Consider the following 24,784-nt stretch of genomic DNA (forward strand, 5'->3'; position numbering starts at 1 on the left):
GGATAACCCCTTTAATGTGCAATTCTGGCTTGAGACATTCTTTAAATTTCTTTTACAAATTCAAGTTTTATTGGCTTTGCATGTGAACGCAGTGAGAAGAGGAAAACACGCATGGTCAGAGCAGCACATATAGCAACGGAATTGTCAAAGGAATTAATTATCTGCAATGGGGGAGATTTATTAATACTGGCTCACAGTGCGAGCCCTGCACTAGCATCTCCCCCATGCAGCGAGTACTAAATTAAAGGCACAAACCTGCTTTAAGAATCTATTGAAGGCTAAATACAATGTAAAAAGTAGAAAAATAGTGGAAAACATTCATAAATGAGTCGCACGTGGCTTGACCCTGAACAGTTGCACAGGGGCTTCATAACTATTACAGTCAGCCTGAAAGCAAGAGAGACAAAAATATTCTGGGAACATTTAGTACCATATGACATTATTATAATACTACATTTTGTCACTTTAATTGTATGCAAATACAGTATATGCTCCCAATATTACTTCCAGTAGTCAGCTCTTCTGATCATCACCCTGGTCTTCACTACGATAGATTATCTGAAGTGAACTGTTCGGGTTGTATTAAATACAGAACAAGTTTGCACGTTAAATAAGTGAGTAAATGAAGTGATATACCCAGTACGAGGAGGCATTCACAAACCTGACAGCATTGTTTAAACAGCTGCCATAGGTAAACATTAGTCAGCGCGTTTCGGATACAATGTCCTGACTGCTAAAGGCAGCCATACCCGTATATATACACCAAGAATTATATCCATGGAAACACGACTGGAGATCACTGTAGGACAAATCACTTCTTTCTGTAAATTCAAATCCCTATTAATTGGCAGGTTGAAGGTGTAGAACCTCAAACACAAAGTCATGTCATTTCTATAGACGATCGTCAGCAGTAGAATTGCTTGTGACTTTCCAACATAGCCGTCATAGGCTTCCCTAGTTAAAGGAGGAAAAGCACAAACTCGAATGAACACAACACCCACACGGTGAGCTCCTTTTCATCTTTTCGGCCCATTGCTTGGTTCCTCTTTTGCCATTCAAGATGGTCGCACCGCTTCCCAGGCTATGTGATACACACTGTGCATTTGGTAGCCCATGACACTTCCCGCTGCCCTTGGATTGGCCAGAACTGCTCACATGAGCAGTGCTGGCCAATCCAAGAGCAAGGCTGAACAAGCAGGAAGTGCCCTGGACTACAAATGCATAGTATGCATCAGGTAGTCCGAGAAGAAGTGTGGCCATTTTGGATGACAGAAGAAGAGACTGGGAACTGGTGAATCGCCAGCTGAAAAGATGAAAATTCAGTTAACCCCTTCCCGACCAGCGTCGTAATAGTAAGGCGCTGGCCGGGTCTTTAAAGATGGCGCACGCTCCTGCCCGCTGCTGGTGCCATAGCCGCGGGTGGCCACCTGCTTCTTATAGCACACACCCGTGGCTAATGTCCGCAACCAGCAGTAATGCCGATCGCGGACATTTAACCCCTCAGATGCCGTGGTCAATCCTGACCATGGCATCTGAGCGTGCTGAAAACCGAAATTGCGCACTTTTGGTTGTGCTCCGGCTCCCATGTGTGGCGATCGGAGGAGCCGGAACATGTATGCAGCAGCCCCTGTCTTTATGAATGACAGGAGGCTGCTATATAGTATTTCATATGGAGCCCTTGCCTGTAATAGGGCTTCATAGGAAAGTAGTAAAATAATTATAGATTTCAATGCAAGTGCATTGGAGTCTATGATAATAGCAATCAGATGATTGCATGTATAGTTATCTATGGGAGCTATAAAAAAAAAAAAAAAAAAAAAAAAACATAAAAATTCAAATCAGAACAATTTTTTTTTTTAAACTACACATCATGGGTGTCGCAATGTGCGAAAACGCCCAAAGTATAAAATTATATTCCCCATGTGGCAAACAGCAAAACGGAAAAAAGCATCCAAATGGCCTATTCGTCGTTTTTGGTAGCTTCATTTTCTACAAAAAATGTAATAAAAAGTGATCAAAAAGTCATACACACCCCAGAATGCTATCAATGAAAAGTTCAGATCACCCCGCAAAAAATGAGCCCCCATACAGCTCCGTACAGATAACTACAAAAAAGTAATAGGGGTCAAAATATGTCGACAAAAAAAAGAAAACAGATTTTTTTTCCCACTTTAATTTTTTTTTAGCACTATCAAAACGCAAGAAAAACTATACATATAAGGTATCACCGGATTCGTACTGACCTGTAGAATAAAAGTAACCAGTCAGTTTTATCGTACATCGAACGTTGTAAATAAATAAAATAAAATGTAAAACTGTGGTGGAATTGCTTTTTTTTCAATTTCACCCCATTTCGAATTTTTTCCCCGCTTCCCACTACATCATATGCAATATTAAATGGTGGCGTTGGAAAATACAACCTGTCCCGCAGAAATCAAGCCCTCATATGGCTATGTGAACTGGAAAATAAAAAAGTTAGGGCTCTTGGAAGGCAGGGAGCGCAAAACGAAAACGCAAAAATAAAATAAAAATTCCTCCGGGGCTGAAAGGGTTAATGTGATTTTGCTCTTCAACCAGAATGTCACGTTAAGGCCTCCTACACATAACCATATCCGTTTTGTGGCCCGCAAACTACAGTGCTTGCCGCAATTTCCTCATAGAAATGGCAATTCTTGTCCATGAAATGGACAAGAGTAGAACCTGTTGTATAATTCATGCAAAGGCCACACGAATGGGTCCATGTGCGATCCCCAAAAAATACGGACTGGACGCAGACCCAAAATAATGTCGTGTGCATGAGGCCTCACTGTATGTGATGTGAAATGGAAAAAACTTGGAGCATCAGCTGAACCAAACATGGTGGCTGAAAGAATTGGATTCATCAAACAATTTGGGGTGAATGGAAAACCCAACTTATAGTCATGCCTTATGTCCAAACATCACTGCTTGACTTTTATAAAGGAGAACATCTCCACATCCATCCCAGATAATGTGAGGGGGAGATCAAAGAGGGGACCAAACCGTATAGTTTGGGTTGTGATGGTTTAGATTGGGGCCATGGTTGGGGTTGTGATGTCTATGCACTCCAGCAATCCAAAGCAATTTAAACCAAACCACAGGCAAATATTATGGATTTATAAATGAAATTATCATACCTTGCTTGCACAGCTCCAATAAATATTGTCCAGTAGCAACAAGTTCCTTATACTGGGGAGTTCTGTCAGCTCTTTCTTTCTCTAGAATCTAGATAGAATATAGATGACAGGTTACCATTTTTTAACAGCTGTCAATTTGTACAACTGATTTCCTTCCTGAGGTTCTCCGGGAATTAAGAACATGAAAATACTTAAATATTACTTTATTATAAATATAGAATTCAGACTCCTGTACTCCACTTTGTTTTCAAGATCAATGCTTTTATTATAAATTAAAGGGTGGTTCTAGTCAAAAACATTTTTCGGCGTATAGCCTTCTTCAGTACAACCGGTTTGAGCCGCATAGGTGAAAAGGAAAAAGCATAAAGTTGGAGGACCCTCAGTGGGTGGCAGGACGCTGCAGTGATGAGGGGCTCTATGGCGCTGTAGTAAGGCGGTATTCTCCCTTTGAAACATATGCAAATTAACCTGAGATGTGTCCTGTCCCTGAGATGAGTCCAGCACCGCCGCGCATCCTCAGAATCTCCTCCTTGCTGCCAGACGTCAGAAAGCTAGAGCACTGTAATCTTGCGATGCGCGAGCTAGCGCATGCGCAGTGTCCTCATAGTGTTCCTTCCCTGTGCTGGCATCAGCCTCAGGGAAGGAACTGCGCATGCGCTAGCTCGCGCATTCAGAGATTACGGCACTTTAGCTTTCTGACGTCGGGGAGCAAGGAGGAGATTCTGAGGATGCGGGGCGGTGCTGGGCTCCTTTACGCTGGACTCATCTCAGGGACAGGACTCATCTCAGGTTAATTTGCATATTTATCAAATCGTTTTTTTTACACAATAAAAGCACACAGAGCTATGGGGATTGGGTATTGCCGATGTGCTAGCGGCCATCTAGGAATCCATGTCCTCAGCTCTATACACAAAATCTTGGTGACAGGTTCCCTTTAAGTATTTTCATTTTCTTAATTCCCGGAAAACCCCTTTAACATCCATGTTATAACATGAATTTATGATGGCTGGGGAAACACTATTGATGTAGTACATTACTATACATATGTACCGTACTCCGCATTTGACATCAAGACACTAGAAGAGGGACTGGCAGTCTCAGACAAATCCTGCTAAAATCAGAGGACTGTAACAAAAAAATAATGTCTATGGGCACCAAAGCGGATGGAAACATCAAGGTCAAGACTACATCAGTAAGCATGAAAAATTTCAGATTGAATTCACCTAATTATATAATTCCATGCAAAAATGCAGATGAAATTAGAAATACAATAAGAGGGCCCATTTGATACGGTAAAATGGATGCATACACAAATCTGCACTTGACCTTACGACAAGACTACAATGAAATTAATATGGACATTTCCAAAAATGTTCTATTTATATTCATACGGTTAGAAGATATTTTCCTTACAGCCCCTATGACAAAATAGGTAGCCAATAACCACTTTGATCTAAGGGCATGTGGTTATTAATGTGCTGGACGGACAGATTATAGATCATACCTCCAGCTGCTACAAAGCATATCACAGACAAAGCCCTCATTCATGGCCATTTCCTTCCCACTTCTCCTTTTACCTTTAGCATGTCTTTTATGTCTGAGGTCTCTCTAATCTTTCTATAGTTACTGATCTCCGCCGACAGAATCAGCGCCCTGGATTTAATCATCCAATTCAACAGCTCAGCAGATTCTCTGTCAAACCTAAGAACAAATATGAAAAATGAGAGGTCATTATGCGCCGAAGATCTAAGAATCAGAAACGTTCCTTCTTGGATAAAACTGGCTTAAGAAACTTTAATAAAAAGATCCATTGTTTACGAAGGCAGTTGATAGTAAAAGGATTTCTTCAGGAGTCCTGTAAGACTGTACAGAGGCACACAGTGCCTACAGATTCTTAGACACCATGAGTTCCTCTGTATGGCACCAAATTATGGAGATATTCTCCTCTAGAAACAATACTTTTTACAATTTTTAGAGCATACCTTTGCTTTTCCTTTCTATGTCTCTGTGAATCTGCAGAGAATGGCCCCACTGACTTCTCCAGGTTCTGTAATATGGCTCTAAGGTTGTATGGAGTCATGATACACCCTCGGTCATGAGCCTCAAAGGGGTTTTGGAAGAATGGGGCAGGTTTGGCACAAAACACACACTTGCCCAGACCTGTAAAGGGAAAATTACTTACCTGCTTCCTGGCGCTGGCTCCTCACCCCTTGACACCGACTGCAGGCAATCACTGGCCGCGCTGGTCAACGGCTCCCCTTACGTCATGACAAATGGTCACAAGACACAAGGCGATCCAATCATGGCCACGGCCATGTCTAAAGGCAGCGTCAAACCGGATGCTGTTATTAAGAGAGCGCAGCTGGAGCATCGCAGGCCAGGAGGAGAAGGAACGGGGAAGCCAGTGCCTAGGAGCAGGTAAGTAAGCTTCCCTTTACAGGTCTGGCCAAGTGTGTGCGTGGGGTTTGCAGATCATTTGTAGTGTTCAGCTGACCTGATGAAGACATAGCATTGGAAAGTATCCATTCTGGATGGGTTTCTAAGAGTAAAATACCAACTTACATACAGTTATGTTTATATTTGGTCAACTACTCTGTACAAGGGTCACAGACTATTAAGTTACTTAGTGATACTGTAAAGAGAGGATACAATTTAATTTTTCTACACCAAACAGACACTGGCCATTTTCAAAAGAACTCAACACAACTACTAAGATACTTTTCAAATAAATTCTTAAAAGGGTATTCCAGGATTTTAATATTTACGGCCTAGTGTGTAGTGGACAGAGCTGGTAACTGCAGCGCTGCTTCCACTACACACTGGATGGATCTGTATAGTTCTGGCACAGGAGCTACTCTTCAGCAGATGATTGGTGGAGATGCGGGGTGTAATTCAGCTGCCAACCTAATATCGATGGCCTATGCTGAGGATATTCTATCAGTATTAAATCCTGGAATATCCATTTAAAATTGAGTGTTTTGTATCATACTAGATGAAGAAGGCAATTTGCTCTCGAGAAAAACATGTCCTAAAAGTCACTGGGTAAAATAGAACTACTGCAGAGGAAACAAATTCTCTTGGTTATGAATGGGATTATCCCTCTGATAATGAAGAGATGACACTTCGACAACATATTATAGCAGCATGATCACTCAGTGGTTGTCACTGGGGGCCATAGGTTCGAGTATGATTAGGATAATATCTGCATGAAATGTTTATTTCCTCTCTGCTTCCATGGATTTCACCCGACAATCAGAACATACAACATACAGGTATGCTCTACTGACTTCCTATGACATTGGCTCTGGTCATTGTGTGTCTAAGATAATCCCACAGAATAAGCTGATGCTACAAAATACATTTTGAATAAATAAATTCTAACAATTTTCAGGTTAAAAAACAATTGCAAAAAACTCTACATGAAATTTAAGGCTCAACAAAACCACTTGGAATGACGAGACTCACTTTTTCTTCTCGTCGACGTCCAGGTAGATTTGGCGTTTCTTGGGAGGAGGTGGAGGAGGGAGCTCTTGTTTGATTACATGAACAGTACTGTGCTCTTTCACAGTCACAGTCTCCGTAACAACCTTCCTGGTAATCTGCGTCACGCCAAAACTGCTGACGGACTCTGTGACCTAAAAAAAAAAGAACAATAAAATGTTTCTGTTTTCTCTATGGAAAGCATGTCCTACAAGTCTATATTGCGGTTTATAATTTCCCTACTGCCCTGCCAGTTTGGTCATTTAGGCATGACGTGAATTCAACAAAACAGTTGACGGCTGACTTCAAGGGGCATTTCAACCACAACCATTTATCACCCATCCAATCGTCTGTTTCTGTCAGTGGCATTGACTTTGTCTGTTTGGGGTCCTGAATTTCCTGATGGCAGCCCCGGGTATAGTTATATTAGCACAATTTTAATTTTTTTGGGCCGACTTAAGCTTTGATCATAGCCTTCAACACATATGTGAACAAAGCCTTATACTGTTGGCTCACCAACTGCCTGTTTCTCATTCAACCAACACCATGTAGCTTTCATTGACTGTGGCTGTATGGTTTCATAAAAAATCTTTCCATATGCCTTAGAGCCCATGGACGTCATAGAGGACGTTTCCCCAACTCACAGTTATATCGATACTTTAAATTACCTGATTTGTGTAGTCCTCCAAAAGATGCACCAATCCATCCCACCTCTGGGCAAGCTCTTCCATATCGCTCTTCAGTTTTTGAGATGCTTTACAATTGCTGATAAGAAGAACTACCTCCTGGGCCAACTCATGCAAATGGTCAAATGTCTGTCGCTTCATTCCTAGTTCTTCTTTTAAACTCTGAAATATAGATATGCAGAAGGTTCCAGTAAACGGTGGGTGGCATTCCTGTGTACCATATTAATGTACTGAGACACCAATGCATCTCCACAATAATGTCGTACAGTACACCAACACAGCTCCTTGGTATGTTAGGAAATTGCCTTAATATAAACTGTAATTTACTGTTACTATTGATGTCACCCCCTTTATAAGTGAAATAAATTTGATAACCCAACAAGAAATAACATTTCTGGCCACAATGGGCTCAAAGGTATAACAACAAGTTATCCCTTATCCACTAGATTGGAGTTAACTTTTAAAATTGGTGGAGATCCAACTGCTGGATCTTCACCAATCACAAGAATCGGGGTCTTTTATACCCTATTTGAACAGTATGTTGGTTGACTGGAGATAGTTCAGTACTGCATTTGGCTATCTCTGGCAGTCTCAAAGAGGTCAATGGAGTGCCAGCACGCATGCTCAACCGCTCCTTCATTCATAAAGGTTGACACTGTACCTGTCACCCATGCTGCACGTGAGCCAATGACATACCGCATGTGTGACCGGTCACTGCTGCGTCCAGTGATAGACTGCAGCGGTCACCTGACCTCCATAAACAGGATGTCGATTTTGAGAGACCCAGGACCTGCGGAGGCACCTGTGGAACGGTGGAGTTATGGAGCTGAAACCCATCGGCAGGGACCAGGTAAGTATGATCACCTCTACGGGTCCAGCCACTCTCTTTGATCTGTTAAAAAAAAGTTGCACGGCTCCTTTAAGGTTTTGCCAGACTTGATATGTAGAAAGGAAAACAGTTGGTTAAGGGCTCTTTCACACTTGCGTTCTTTTCTTCCGGCATAGAGTTCCGTCGCCGGGGCTCTATGCCGGAGGAATCCTGATCAGTTTTATCCTAATGCATTCTGAATGGAGAGAAATCCGTTCAGGATGCATCAGGATGTCTTCAGTTACGGACCGGAGCGTTTTTTGGCCGGAGAAAATACCGCAGCATGCTGCGCTTTTTGCTCCGGCCAAAAATCCTGAACACTTGCCGCAAAGCCGGATCCGGAATTAATGCCCATTGAAAGGCATTAATCCGGATCCGGCCTTAAGCTAAACGTCGTTTCGGCGCATTGCCGGATCCGACGTTTAGCTTTTTCTGAATAGTTACCATGGCTGCCAAGACGCTAAAGTCCTGGCAGCCATGGTAAAGTGTAGTGGGGAGCGGGGGAGCAGTATACTTACCCTCCGTGCGGCTCCCCCGGCGCTCCAAAGTGACGTCAGGGCGCCCCACGCGCATGGATGACGTGATCACATGGCTCACGTCATCCATGTGCATGGGGCGCTCTGACGTCATTCTGGAGCGCCCCGGGAGCCGCACGGACGGTAAGTATACTGCTCCCCCGCTCCCCACTACTGCTCCCCCGCTCCCCACCTCCGGCAAATGGAGTACACGCCGGATCCGGACAACGCAAGTGTGAAAGAGCCCTAATGCCACAGAGTTACAAAATAAATCTCAATTTTTACAAAATTTCTAAATACAAGCACACAACTCTGATAAAGGGACTACAAGGTAGAGCTTCCCTTACTAGATATAAGCTGGAGGTGGAAATTTCCTAAAACAGTCAGCATTCACAGGTTTTTGGAAAAAGTGAGGTAAAATAATAACAACATAAAAATACAAGGAGACCACATGGTGAGAAGTCACCTTCCTCAAATCACTATTCTCTCTCTCTTCCTATGGCAACTAGTGTTTGAAAAAGGTCCATGTAGGACCGAAAGGTCACATGTACACAAAAAAGTTGCCTTGCATACGAAAACAAAAAAAAAATCAACACAATACTTCAAACAAATCTTGAGGCGTGCCTACGTTTATTTTAATTGCCGCTTTCTACGGGGATGGAACCCACAACTACAGCACCCAACTAATAGGACACGAGTGCCACATTCTACCACAAGTAATAAAAATACTAACTATCCGCTTGGTTGGCTTTTACAAGCATATAATGCGGTGTCAGTGGACGATTATTGCCGTTTCAAGCACATGGTATTTTGCCTTTTTCAGCAGTGTTTTTGACTGGATGCACTGACAGGTAAAATGCACACAAAATGTAATTAAATGGGATAAAGACGCACAATGCCATTTGTTTACTTTCAATCTTTTCAGCGTCAAAGGAAATGAACGGCAATGAATGACAGGAAGGGATGCACGCGCTGACACTAATCTGCTTTTTTCACAGCGAAGACTCGCTTCCCTCCCGTGGGTTTCTGTCCCTGTCTTATCTACATGGACGTCACCAGATTCCTCACATAACACAAATACTGCGCTCACCGCCAGCTTCCTCACGTTCACGCTCAGCTCGGCCTGGTCTTTGAAGTTACTCCACTGGACTGTGCGCAGAGACTCTTCCTTCTCACTTAGCCACACCTTGAACAAGCACTGGAGAGACAGCAGAATATTATTTTTCATGCCATAAAATAATAAAAGGAGATTAAAAAGCAATATCTACTGATTGCATACACAGTCAACCTTTCTGAACAAGCAGTGCGGCAGTGTCAGGCCGTATTCACACGTCAGTGTTCGGTCAGTGATTTCCATCAGTGATTGTGAGCCAAAACCAGGTACAAACCTTATCTCTAGGCTCCACTCCTAGTTTTGTATCACAGCCACTGATAAATATCTGAATACTAAGACCCCCACCAATCACAAGAACAGTGGTCCCTGTGTCGCCAGAGTGAACAGGGCGACAGTCCCGCATGCTCGCTGCAACTCTATTCAATTCTATGGGACTGCGGAACTGACGCCATCTACAGCTCTCGCTAATCTCTGGCAGTCCTACAGAGTTAGGGTTCATTCACACGTCCGCATGTGTTTTGCACTCTCATAGAAAATGCCATTTCCTGACCGCAATTGCGGACAAGAATAGGACATGTTCTATTTTTTTGCGGATGCGGACAGCACATTCCGGCCCCATTGAAAATGAACGGGTCCGCACCTGTTCCACAAAATTGCGTAACGGATGCGGACCCATTCTACGGACGTGTGAATGGACCCTTAGGCTACATTTACACGACCGTATGTGTTTTGGGATCCGCAAAAAGAAAAATGGATGACGTCGGTATGGCATCCACTTTTTTTGCGAAACCACTGTAACAATGCTTATCCTTGTCCGCAAAACGGACAAGAATAGGACATGTTCTATTTTTTTTGCGGGGCTACGGAACGGACATACAGATGCAGATAGCACATGGTGTGCTGTCCGCATTTTTTGCGGACCTATTGAAATGAATGGGTCTGCATCCTATCCGCAAAAAGAAACGGAACAGACCTGGAAACAAAATACGTTTGTGTGAATGAAGCCCTAAACTGAGAGGCCATGCACTCCTTCACTGTTGCTGCATTCATTCAGGCCACACAGGGACTCCCACTCATCAGTTGGGGTCCCAGCAGTCAGACCCCCACCAATCAAATACTTAACTATGCTGTGCACAGGTAATAAGTTGGTATAATGGGACAACCCCTTTAAAGTCAATAATACTGTATGTATACAATCAGGGGCGGACTGGGACCTTAAAGTGGCAATGGAAAAAAAACTAAAAGTGATCCTTGTTGTAGGCAGGTCCAAATTAACAAAAGGCAGGACAGCATAAGAAGGCAGGGTTAGCAATAACACAGTGCAGCACAAAATACTGCCTCTGCAGAACCAAATACCACAGTGCAGCATAAAATGCTGCCTCTGCAGAATCAAATACCACAGTGCAGCATAAAATACTGCCTCTGCAGAACCAAATACCACAGTGCAGCATAAAATACTGCCTCAACAGAACCAAATACCACAGTGCAGCATAAAATACTGCCTCTGCAGAATCAAATACCACAGTGCAGCATAAAATACTGCCTCTGCAGAACCAAATACCACAGTGCAGCATAAAATACTGCCTCAACAGAACCAAATACCACAGTGCAGGACAATATACTGCCTTGGCAGAACCAAATACTACAGTGCAGCACAATATATTGCCTGAGCAAAACAAAATACTACAGTGCAGCACAATATACTGCCTGAGCAGAACCAAATACTACAGTGCAGCACATTATACTGCCTCAGCAGAACCAAATACCACAGTGCAGGACAATATACTGCCTCAGCAGAACCAAATACTACAGTGCAGCACAATATATTGCCTGAGCAAAACAAAATACTACAGTGCAGCACAATATACTGCCTGAGCAGAACCAAATACTACAGTGCAGCACAATATACTGCCTCTGCAGAACCAAATACCACAGTGCAGCATAAAATACTGCCTCAACAGAACCAAATACCACAGTGCAGGACAATATACTGCCTCAGCAGAACCAAATACTACAGTGCAGCACAATATATTGCCTGAGCAAAACAAAATACTACAGTGCAGCACAATATACTGCCTGAGCAGAACCAAATACTACAGTGCAGCACAATATACTGCCTCTGCAGAACCAAATACCACAGTGCAGCATAAAATACTGCCTGAGCAGAACCAAATACCACAGTGCAGCACAATATACTGCCTCAGCAGAACCAAATACCACAGTGCAGGACAATATACTGCCTTGGCAGAACCAAATACTACAGTGCAGCACAATATACTGCCTGAGCAGAACCAAATACCACAGTGCAGCACAATATACTGCCTCTGCAGAACCAAATACCACAGTGCAGCATAAAATACTGCCTGAGCAGAACCAAATACCACAGTGTAGGACAATATACTGCCTCAACAGAACCAAATACCACAGTGCAGGACAATATACTGTCTTGGCAGAACCAAATACTACAGCGCAGCACAATATACTGCCTCAGCAGAACAAAATACCATAGTGCAGCAAAATATACTGCCTCAGCAGAACAAAATAGCACAGCGCAGCACAATATACTGCCTCAGCAGAACCAAATACTACAGCGCAGCACAATATACTGCCTCAGCAGAACCAAATACCATAGTGCAGCACAATATTCAGACCCAGAAGCTGTCCCTCTGTAATGGCCGTCAATAGTGGCCATGTTCTGTCCTCCTGCTCGTCCAGTGGTCTCTAATTAAGATATGGAGCAGAGGGCGTAGGAGGTGAGGTGTGGGCCACAGAACCAAGCCAACCCAACTTTCAGCATACTGCCTGGACTATAGTGTAGTATGCTCCTCAAGTGGCCAAAGAAAGCCAGAGTGCTGTCCAAGTCACCATTTCCAGTGCAGGCAACAGGCCTTTTCCAGCCTGCATCCTGAGATGCTTGTGTCCCTGCGCCATTTGTACACTGCCTCACATAGTGGCCTATAGGGATGAGCAGCGGAGCAGAGAGCCATTGGCTTCCATGCCCCGCTACAGTATTCTACTGTGTGACTGCATTCAAGAAGGCATGTGAAGCCTCCGGCCAGGTACATAAGTAGCGGATACCCCCAGTGTTAATAAGTATCAGATCATTATGTACCATGCCAGCGGCAGTAAGAAGGGCATGGGCGTCCCCTCTGGGCATTGGCCCACCAGGAAATTTCCTTTTTTTAGGGTGTACGGCCAGTACGTCCTGTCTACAAGCTAGTTACTGTAGACCACACTGTCATGAAAAAGTATTCCTTTTATAATGGTGCCACACATCCATAACTAAGCCAATCCTGGCTCATCCAGGAAAGCATGGCTGCATTGGCAGACTGCACGGGCATATCTTGTGAGAAGAACCAGGCGTCAAATGAAAATGTTGGTGGTTGGGCAATCTGTCTTGTCACGACAACTAGAAATTCGGTGGCCTGTTCCCCATTAAAAGACCAATTCTCCTCATTAATACCATACCCAGAAACTTAGTAAAACTTCAACAAGGATCGGTCAAGTGATCCGAATATTGCCTCATCGCACAAGCAAGGTTTTTTTACACTGTTGTCATGACTTCCGTTTTTACAGGGTACATGATGGATATGACGGGTTTGTCATTAGCGTTATGTTTGATGGATTCATTAGGGTATTTTTTTCTTTACTATACGTGACCTATATTGCACCGATAGGACAGCATACTACGAGAGTCCTCTACTTCTTACCTGTTCCTCTAACAGTTTCTGCCAGGGGATGAGGATTCCCTGCAGCTTGCTCCAGTGCTCCTCCGTCCAGCGGCACACGGCTGCCCATCTTTCTCCCAGTCTCTGCAATGAAGAATGAAGATACTTCAGAGATACACTTTTCCTCTATGATCGGAGCTCCTGAATGTGGGGACTCGTTGGCATGTGCCGGAGCTGTTCAATACAAGATTTTGGCAAAATGGCTGGGTCAATTAAAGAAAGTGTGCCAGCATTTTGCTAAGGGGATCGGTCACTAGTTTATGTTGGCCTTATTTAGGACACCATAAAACTGGTGACAGATTCCCTTTAAAGGGCATCTGTCAGCGGATTTGTACCTATGACACTGGCTGACCTGTTACGTGCTCTTGGCAGCTGAAGGAATCCGTGTTGGTCCCGTGTTCATATGTGCCCGCATTGCTGAGAATAATGAGGTTTTAATATATGCAAATGAGCCTCTAGGAGCAACGGGGGCGTTACCATTACCCCTAACTACCCTGCCCTTTGCAATTTGATTTACAGGACCAGGTATGATGACATTTTCCCTGTCTGCTCCTATCAATCAAAGTGCAGCAGGCATGGTAGCTGCAGAGAGAGCAGAGCCTCTAGGTGTAACGGCAACACCCCCATTGCTCCTATAGACTCATTTGCATATATTAAAACCTTAATGCGGACACATATGAACATGGGACCAACACAGATGCCTTCAGCTGCCAAGCAACGTGCAACAGGTCGGCCAGTGTCATGGGTACAAAGCTGCTGACACAAATTAATGGAATACCCCTAAATTAAAGGGGCTTGCAGATTCATGACATTGATGACCTGGTCTCAGGACAGTTCACCAGTATCAGATGCATAGGGGTCCGACACCCACACCAAATCAGGATATAACTATTAGATCGGTGGCGGTCCCAGTATTAGGAGGAGAACAGAGACCCCCTGAAATAAATGGAGCGTGCAGAGTCCGGCTTCCAGAAGTACAGCTTAGGTCTACACGCAGTGGTCGCGCCTGGTTACTGCAGCTCAGCGCTGTTTGTACAGCTTCGTTCAATGTGTTAGTACCAGCGCTGGAGGCTGCAGGGCACAACTGATTGTTGGGGGTGCCGGGCGTCAGACCCCACTGATATGATTTTGATGACCTATCCTGGAGACAGGTCATCAATATCATCTACCCGGAAACCTCCTTTATTACATACAAGAATACAACTTTCTATGCGTTTCCATTACACACAATTTTCAAGATCTCTTAGTCATAGGCCTCATGCACACTACCGTTGTTTTGGTCCGCAGTTTTTGCGGCTTGGATGCGGACCCATTCACTTTAATGGGGCCGCAAAAGATGTCGACAGCACTCTGTGTGCTGTCCGAATCCGTTGCTCCGTTCCGCGGTCCGCAAAAAATATATAACCTGTCCTATTCTTGTCCGTTTTGCGGACAAGAATAGGCAGTTATATCAATGGCTGCCCGCGCCGTCCCGCAAATTGCGGAACGCACACGGACGCCATCCATGTTTTGCGGATCCGCAATTTGTGGACCGCCAAAACACACCACAGTCGTGTGCATGTAGCCTTAAAAAAAAAAAGAACATCCTTGAACGCCTGTACCGTATGCCTCCAAGTTTCAGTCCAGTCTATATCAGGCAAACACAATCTCGTGCATCTAATTCACCCGCTTACCCTCTTCACTGTGCTTTCCGCTCTGCACATTTGATTGACTGCAATAACAAAATTAGCCAATGCCCTGCAGGAAACCGACAACCACCCACTGCTACTTAGAATAACTACATTCTCCTGGAATGGAGGACATTGGTTTTCTACGCTTTTTACACCCCAGTCCTCAGCCTCTTACTGGTTTCAATATACATTCCCATACTTTTCATCAGGTCTTGAATACCAGGTGTGTGTTTAATACCTGCATGGGACTGGCATGTATAGGAGAAGGGGGTCTGATGATGGTTTCGTCAGCAGTTTTCTGACAGTACAATACTGATGACCTCTCCTCGGGATCGGTTATCAATATCTGATCAGTGGGGGTCTGACAACCAGCACCCCCGCTGATCAGATGTTTGAAGTGGCACACCTCACAGCTGCCCAAGCACAGTGCCATACACTGCAGCCCAGGCCCATTCACCTGAGGGTACAACCAAACGGCGCGGTTGTGCTTCGGTTGCAACGCGACTAAACTCTGGTTGAGTACCACGTGTATGGGCTCCAGTGGGTTCTAATTAAACTAACGAAGACCACTCTTTAGCCCAACACATTTACTATAAATTACGACGGTTTCTGGCACACGGAAATCTATTAAGGGGCCTGCATCTCTTAACTAAATGGTTGCATCTTAAGCCAGCGGATTGGCATATGAAAGACCAGTCGTAGGTAAATGATCCCCACTAGTTTCAATGCCAGTATAGTGCCAGCATTACAAGGACCCTACGATACTCACCACCTCCAATCGGGTTAAGTATTTGTAGTGTACAGGCATCTATTAAAGATTGACATCATCAGTTCTGTTCCGCTAATATGCCTGGCGAGGGGACCGCTATATACCCCCAATAGATACACAGGTCCGTGTTATTTACAAAAACTCATTATAAAAGAAATTACCTAGAAATTGCTATCCTGCAGATGCCGCTACTTCTGGCTTTAAGGACTATAGTTATAGAATTTTCTGCTCGGCTTCCTATATAAATTGTTTACTCTAATGCATCCCAATCTGTTATTTCTTATGAAATGTGTATTACATATAAAGGAGAAAATAATTATGTGGAAATAGCACAAATTCTAAAGCATATGAAAGACATTTCGAGATTGAGTGGTTATTATCAACGGCACAAAGTAAAAAAATAAAAAAACAGACAAAATGGGACTTACTTTGGGGGGGGCCATACACTTCAGCTGACAACTATTCCTTCTAAACCCCCCATACACATGCATGCTCTGCTTGGCAGATCGCTATTCCTCCCGACTTCTCCATATACATGCACGACCAGCTGAGCATGCATGTATTCTCAGAAGGCAATGTAAGGCTACTTTCACATTAGGTTGTTGTTTTCCAGTATTGAGATCCGGCAGAGAATCTCAATACCGGAAAAAAAAAATGCATTCTGAATGGAAAGAGCCAAATCTCAATACCGGAATTAACAACACAAATGTGAAAGCAGCCTAAGGGTACTTTCACACTAGCGTTTTCCTTTTCCAGCATAGAGTTCCGTCCTAGGGGCTCTATACCGGAAAAGAACTGATCAGGTATATCCCCATGCATTCTGAATGGAGAGCAATCCGTTCAGGATGCATCAGGATGTCTTCAGTTCAGTCGTTTTGACTGATCAGGCAAAAGATAAAACCGCAGCATGCTACGGTTTTATCCCCGGCCAAAAAAACTGATGACTTGCCTGAATGCCAGATCCGGCATTTTTCCCCATAGGAATGAATTAGTGCCGGATCCGGCATTCAAAATACCGGAATGCCGGATCCGTCCTTCCGCCATGCGCATGCGCAGACCGGTAAAAATGTGAAAAAAGATACAAGATAGATCCGTCTGTCCGCATGACAAGCGGAGAGACGCATCCGTTCTTGCAATGCATTTGTGAGACAGATCCGCATCCGGATCCGTCTCACAAATGCTTCCAGTCACAGCCAGATCGGCGGATGCGGCGGGCAGTTCCGGCGACGGAACTGCCCCCCGGATCACACTGCCGCAAGTGTGAAAGCAGCCTAAGTTCCCTCTGGGGATGGCTTATTTTCTCTAAGAACAAAAGGATTGGGCATGTTGAAATCCAACTGCCCAATCTTTTTCTCCCAAAGCAAGATTCACTTATATAAAATATATAGATGGGTTATATAAGAAATATGGTGAAAAGCTGTTCCATGTAAAAAAAAAAAAAAACCTCAATAAATCAGGGGAGGGAGTTCTGCCTCCTTCTAGAGAAAAAGAGACGACAAGGCTTCTTCACCACAAGTGCGGTGAAACCGTGGAATAGTCTACCTCAGGATGTGGTATAAAAAAATGCAAATGTAACAGTGACATCTACCATCGGAAGAGAGTCTGTAGGCCCCATACAATGTAAGGCCCTATTTAGACTAAACGAAATTCAGGCCAATTATCGAGTTTCATAGCAGCTCATTCCTGATAAGTGGTCCATATAATTGTGCAGCCGATCACCCGATGAACAAGCAAAAGTTTGTTTGTCAGCATCTTCCATCACGATTAGGATACATGCACACGACCGTATGCGTTTTGCGGTCCGCAAATTGAGGATCCGCAAAAAAAAAAGGATGACGTCCGTATGGCGGATCTGATGTAATAATACCTATACTTGTCCGCAAACTAGAAAAAAATAGGACATGCACAATTATTTTTGCGGAGGTACGGAACGGACATACTGATGCGGACAGCACACGGTGTGCTGTCCGCATTTTTTGCGGACCCATTGAAATGAATGGGTCTGCATCCTATCCGCAAAAAAAACACGAACGGTCACGGAAACAAACAACGTTCGGCAGCACATATCCCCGTGTAATCAGGAGTGTGCTGCACTAATCAGTAGAACTAATGAGGGGGGAAAAGACTGTGGTAGCAATCGTTCCTCCCACATTTACTTTGCATCGGCCCGTGTAAATAGGCCAATGCAAACGAGCGCTGATGGATGCGTTTATCATCCATCCGTATCGGGCAGTGTAATAGGGCCCTTAGATGGTTGGCTGGTCACACTAAAATTAGTGGGTCCGACCTCTACAATATTAATCTGAATAAAGGACACTTCCATCAATATTTTGAATCCCATATTAACAGACTATATGTCAATATTCTATGTCATTTCTTTAATTAAAAAAAAATAAATGGGTGGACGGTTTTCTGGATATCTTTTTGTGAAGTTCATCCATGTATTATTAAAGGGGTGATCCAACCCTTATAATACCCCGCTCCCCGGCACCTGCGCCGCTTCTGATCCCTGCATTGCAGCCGCTGCATCTCCACATCCCACGGATCAAAACATGTGGCGACGGGGGTGTGGTTAGTTAGCAGCCAATAGCAGGCCGCAATAGGGATGAGCCTCACTAGCATCCGGGTGACGCTGGGAAGGCTCATACCTATCACGGCCTGCTATTGGCTAGACCCCCCTCCCCATCGTCAGATATTTTGAGCCACACGACGGGGAGATGCAGCAGCACCCATGCAGGGACCAGAAATGAGGGCTCTGGGCATTAGGGGGGCCATTATAAGGGTTGGATAACCCCTTAAACTTCCTCTTTGTTTGGACTTTTAGGACTGTACACGGTCTCAGTTAGCTCTCTCCGTCATAGCATCACACAAATGCCTACCAAATGAACATCATAATGTTATCCTGATTCTACCAATGTACTATTATCATAAAGATTACGCTTCAGATAATATCTTCCCCTCACAGCAGCAGTAAACTGACAATGCATTCCCTATCTATATAAGAGGTCTTATAAGCAATGACTGCTACAGAAGGACAATAGTCCGCATTGAATTGTCAATGGTGCAATGAAATGCCGAAATGAAAAAGATAACGTCAAAAATTCTAAAATATGTGTTTTGTATGAATATAGAGTTTACAAAAAATGTCCCTTTAAAGTGGTTCTCTGGAGTTATCCTACTGATGACCTAGCCTCAGTATAAGTCCTCAATAGGAGACTGGTGGCGGTCCAACTCCCAGGACCCCCGCTGATCTCATATCCTATTTCCTCTGCCACCATATTGTCCCTTATCCGACCCTTCAATTTCCAATATATTAAAAATGTGACTGGCCAGATATTTCTCCTGCCAGAACTGTGCTATTACATGGCATTCATTCAAGCGAACATGTAACTATGTAATGCACTGTTGCACAAGTCCTTGAGAGTAGGAGCCATTATTTGAAGTGGTTCTATCTTCTGGCTAACAGAGCAGGGCCCTAGAGACCTCACCCTATGACGTCCATATACCGTAATAAAACCAACTATTTGAAAGAGAACTTGTCATCTCCATGGGGGGGGGGGGTTGTCCCACTATAAATTAGATAATTAAATGATGCAATATATATGTCTGATAAGTGCGGGTCCCACTCTTAAGAAAGTCCCCTCACTCTCATTCCACCTGGTTAGGCAGCGACCACATCCAGAATGAACAGGAAGGTGGTCACTGGTGACATAAAAAAATATATAATACTTACATGTAATGAATACCTTTTGAACTTTGCTGGATTATTTAACATGTTCTCATCGCCACCACTAAATGACCCACCTGCAGCTGTGCTTCTAGTGCAGCCGTGGCTCCATCCCCACTGTTCTCATCCACAATCACCACCATGTGGGTTAAAGAGTTAACTTTAACTTGTTCTGCCTCCAGGTCATTCTGCAATTTCTAGAAAACAGGACACAATAACATCAAAAACTGCAGAAAAAACATGAGGTAAATAATAAGAAACAACCAAAAATGACTGATTTTCAAATAAACTATAACCGCTCAGATATTAGCATCAGCATACATTATACAAAGAGAGATGCAGGCGCATGGTCCTCAGTGAGCATGGGGTGTTACGGGTCAGACCTCACAACATCAGTAAAAATGGCTAAAAGAGGGATTGTCACCAGTTCTGAAATCTCTTTTTTTTTTGGAAATACTTGTGCAGTGCCCTGGAATAGAGTACTTCCAAACTGTTCTTGATCTGATGTCATTTAACCACCTCAGCCCCCAGTGCTTAAACACCCTGAAAGACCAGGCCACTTTTTACACTTCTGACCTACACTACTTTCACCGTTTATTGCTCGGTCATGCAACTTACCACCCAAATGAATTTTACCTCCTTTTCTTCTCACTAATAGAGCTTTCATTTGGTGGTATTTCATTGCTGCTGACATTTTTACTTTTTTTGTTATTAATCGAAATTTAACGATTTTTTTGCAAAAAAATGACATTTTTCACTTTTAGTTGTAAAATTTTGCAAAAAAAACGACATCCATATAGAAATTTTGCTCTAAATTTATAGTTCTACATGTCTTTGATAAAAAAAAAATGTTTGGGTAAAAAAAAAATGGTTTGGGTAAAAGTTATAGCGTTTACAAACTATGGTACAAAAATGTGAATTTCCGCTTTTTGAAGCAGCTCTGACTTTCTGAGCACCTGTCATGTTTCCTGAGGTTCTACAATGCCCAGACAGTACAAACACCCCACAAATGACCCCATTTCTGAAAGCACACACCCTAAGGTATTCGCTGATGGGCATAGTGAGTTCATAGAACTTTTTATTTTTTGTCACAAGTTAGCGGAAAATGAGGATTTTTTTATTTTTATTTTTTTTCTTACAAAGTCTCATATTCCACTAACTTGTGACAAAAAATAAAAAGTTCTATGAGCTCACTATGCCCATCAGCGAATACCTTGGGGTCTCTTCTTTCCAAAATGGGGTCACTTGTGGGGTAGTTATACTGCCCTGGCATTCTAGGGGCCCAAATGTGTGGTAAGGAGTTTGAAATCAAATTCTGTAAAAAATGACCTGTGAAATCCGAAAGGTGCTCTTTGGAATATGGGCCCCTTTGCCCACCTAGGCTGCAAAAAAGTGTCACACATCTGGTATCTCCGTACTCAGGAGAAGGTGGGGAATGTGTTTTGGGGTGTCATTTTATATATACCCATGCTGGGTGAGAGAAATATCTTGGCAAAGACAACTTTTCCCATTTTTTTATACAAAGTTGTCATTTGACCAAGATATTTATCTCACCCAGCATGGGTATATGTAAAAAGACACCCCAAAACACATTCCTCAACTTCTCCTGAGTACGGGGATACCAGATGTGTGACACTTTTTTGCAGCCTAGGTGGGCAAAGGGGCCCATATTCCAAAGAGCACCTTTCGGATTTCACTCCTCATTTTTTCCTGAATTTGATTTCAAACTCCTTACCACACATTTGGGCCCCTAGAATACCAGGGCAGTATAACTACACCACAAGTGACCCCATTTTGGAAAGAAGACACCCCAAGGTATTCCGTGAGGGGCATGGCGAGTTCCTAGAATTTTTTATTTTTTGTCACAAGTTAGTGGAAAATGATGATTTTTTTTTTTTTTTTTTTTTTTTCATACAAAGTCTCATATTCCACAAACTTGTGACAAAAAATAAAAACTTCCATGAACTCACTATGCCCATCAGCGAATACCTTGGGGTCTCTTCTTTCCAAAATGGGGTCACTTGTGGGGTAGTTATACTGCCCTGGCATTCTAGGGGCCCAAATGTGTGGTAAGTAGGTAAATGACCTGTGAAATCCGAAAGGTGCTCTTTGGAATGTGGGCCCCTTTGCCCACCTAGGCTGCAAAAAAGTGTCACACATCTGGTATCTCTGTATTCAGGAGAAGTTGAGGAATGTGTTTTGGGGTGTCTTTTTACATATACCCATGCTGGGTGAGATAAATATCTTGGTCAAATGCCAACTTTGTATAAAAAAAAAATGGGAAAAGTTGTCTTTTGCCAAGATATTTCTCTCACCCAGCATGGGTATATGTAAAATGACACCCCAAAACACATTTCCCAACTTCTCCCGATTACGGAGATACCAGATGTGTGACACTTTTTTGCAGCCTAGGTGGGCAAAGGGGCCCATATTCAAAAGAGCACCTTTCGGATTTCACAGGTCATTTTTTACAGAATTTGATTTCAAACTCCTTACCACACATTTGGGCCCCTAGAATGCCAGGGCAGTATAACTACCCCACAAGTGACCCCATTTTGGAAAGAAGAGACCCCAAGGTATTCGCTGATGGGCATAGTGAGTTCATGGAACTTTTTATTTTTTGTCACAAGTTAGTGGAATATGAGACTTTGTATGAAAAAAAAAAAAAAAAAAAATAAGCATTTTCCACTAACTTGTGACAAAAAATAAAAAATTCTAGGAACTCGCCATGCCCCTCACGGAATACCTTGGGGTGTCTTCTTTCCAAAATGGGGTCACTTGTGGGGTAGTTATACTGCCCTGGCATTTTCCAGGGGCCCTAATGTGTGGTAAGTAGGTAAATGACCTGTGAAATCCTAAAGGTGCTCTTTGGAATATGGGCCCCTTTGCCCACCTAGGCTGCAAAAAAGTGTCACACATGTGGTATCGCCGTATTCAGGAGAAGTTGGGGAATGTGTTTTGGGGTGTCATTTTACATATACCCATGCTGGGTGAGAGAAATATCTTGGCAAAAGACAACTTTTCCCATTTTTTTATACAAAGTTGGCATTTGACCAAGATATTTCTCTCACCCAGCATGGGTATATGTAAAATGACACCCCAAAACACATTCCCCAACTTCTCCTGAGTACGGCGATACCAGATGTGTGACACTTTTTTTCAGCCTAGATGCGCAAAGGTGCCCAAATTCCTTTTAGGAGGGCATTTTTAGACATTTGGATACCAGACTTCTTCTCACGCTTTGGGGCTCCTAGAATGCCAGGGCAGTATAAATACCCCACATGTGACCCCATTTTGGAAAGAAGACACCCCAAGGTATTCAATGAGGGGCATGGCGAGTTCATAGAAATTTTTTTTTTTTTGGCACAAGTTAGCGGAAATTGATATTTTTAATTTTTTTCTCACAAAGTCTCCCGTTCCGCTAACTTGGGACAAAAATTTCAATCTTTCATGGACTCAATATGCCCCTCACGGAATACCTGGGGGTGTCTTCTTTCCGAAATGGGGTCACATGTGGGGTATTTATACTGCCCTGGCATTCTAGGGGCCCTAAAGCGTGAGAAGAAGTCTGGAATATAAATGTCTAAAAATTTTTACGCATTTGGATTCCGTGAGGGGTATGGTGAGTTCATGTGAGATTTTATTTTTTGACACAAGTTAGTGGAATATGAGACTTTGTAAGAAAAAAATAAATAAATTCCGCTAACTTGGGCCAAAAAAATATCTGAATGGAGCCTTACAGAGGGGTGATCAATGACAGGGGGGTTGATCAATGACAGGGGGGTTGATCAATGACAGGGGGGTTGATCAATGACAGGGGGGTGATCAGGGAGTCTATATGGGGTGATAACCACAGTCATTGATCACGCCCGTGTAAGGCTTCATTCAGACGTCCGGATGCGTTTTGCGGATCCGATCCATCTATCAGTGCATCCGTAAAAATCATGCGGACGTCTGAATGGAGCTTTACAGGGGGGTAATCAATGACAGGGGGGTGATCAGGGAGTCTATATGGGGTGATCACCACAGTCATTGATCACGCCCCTGTAAGGCTTCATTCAGACGTCCGGATGCGTTTTGCGGATCCGATCCATCTATCAGTGCATCCGTAAAAATCATGCGGACGTCTGAATGGAGCTTTACAGGGGGGTAATCAATGACAGGGGGGTAATCAATGACAGGGGGGTGATCAGGGAGTCTATATGGGGTGATCACCACAGTCATTGATCATGCCCCTGTAAGGCTTCATTCAGACGTCCGGATGCGTTTTGCGGATCCGATCCATCTATCAGTGCATCCGTAAAAATCATGCGGACATCTGAATGGAGCTTTACAGGGGGGTAATCAATGACAGGGGGGTGATCACCACAGTCATTGATCATGCCCCTGTAAGGCTTCATTCAGACGACCGGATGCGTTTTGCGGATCGGATCCATCTATCAGTGCATCCGTAAAAATCATGCGGACGTCTGAATGGAGCTTTACAGGGGGGGTAATCAATGACAGGGGGGTAATCAATGACAGGGGGGTGATCAGGGAGTCTATATGGGGTGATCACCACAGTCATTGATCATGCCCCTGTAAGGCTCCATTCAGACGTCCGTATGCGTTTTGCGGATCGGATCCATCTATCAGTGCATCCGTAAAAATCATGCGGACGTCTGAATGGAGCTTTACAGGGGGGGTAATCAATGACAGGGGGGTAATCAATGACAGGGGGGTGATCAGGGAGTCTATATGGGGTGATCACCACAGTCATTGATCACGCCCCTGTAAGGCTTCATTCAGACGTCCGGATGCGTTTTGCGGATCCGATCCATCTATCAGTGGATCCGTAAAAATCATGCGGACGTCTGAATGGAGCTTTACAGGGGGTTGATCAATGACAGGGGGGTAATCAATGACAGGGGGGTGATCAGGGAGTCTATATGGGGTGATCAGGGGTGATTAGGGGTGATCAGGGGCTAATAAGGGGTTAATAAGTGACGGGGGGGGGGGGGTGTAGTGTAGTGTAGTGGTGCTTGGTGCTACTTTACTGAGCTACCTGTGTCCTCTGGTGGTCGATCCAAACA

General features: G+C 43.8%; 1 protein-coding gene across 6 annotated transcripts in view; it reads right to left on the minus strand.

Moving 5' to 3' along the window:
* UTRN (utrophin) overlaps positions 1 to 24,784 on the minus strand; it is a 683,920-nt gene that overhangs the window by 519,835 nt on the left and 139,301 nt on the right. For all 6 annotated transcript variants that reach the window (XM_040429574.1, XM_040429571.1, XM_040429568.1 and 3 more), the window contains 7 exons: positions 19,790 to 19,909; positions 13,529 to 13,630; positions 9,795 to 9,902; positions 7,304 to 7,483; positions 6,621 to 6,790; positions 4,733 to 4,856; positions 3,156 to 3,243 (listed from right to left, as the gene is read on the minus strand). In XM_040429574.1, the coding sequence (XP_040285508.1) occupies positions 3,156 to 3,243; positions 4,733 to 4,856; positions 6,621 to 6,790; positions 7,304 to 7,483; positions 9,795 to 9,902; positions 13,529 to 13,630; positions 19,790 to 19,909 (892 nt within the window). The remainder of the gene's footprint in view (positions 1 to 3,155; positions 3,244 to 4,732; positions 4,857 to 6,620; positions 6,791 to 7,303; positions 7,484 to 9,794; positions 9,903 to 13,528; positions 13,631 to 19,789; positions 19,910 to 24,784) is intronic.

The sequence above is a fragment of the Bufo bufo genome, chromosome 4 (assembly GCF_905171765.1).
Source record: "Bufo bufo chromosome 4, aBufBuf1.1, whole genome shotgun sequence".
NCBI lineage: Eukaryota > Metazoa > Chordata > Amphibia > Anura > Bufonidae > Bufo > Bufo bufo.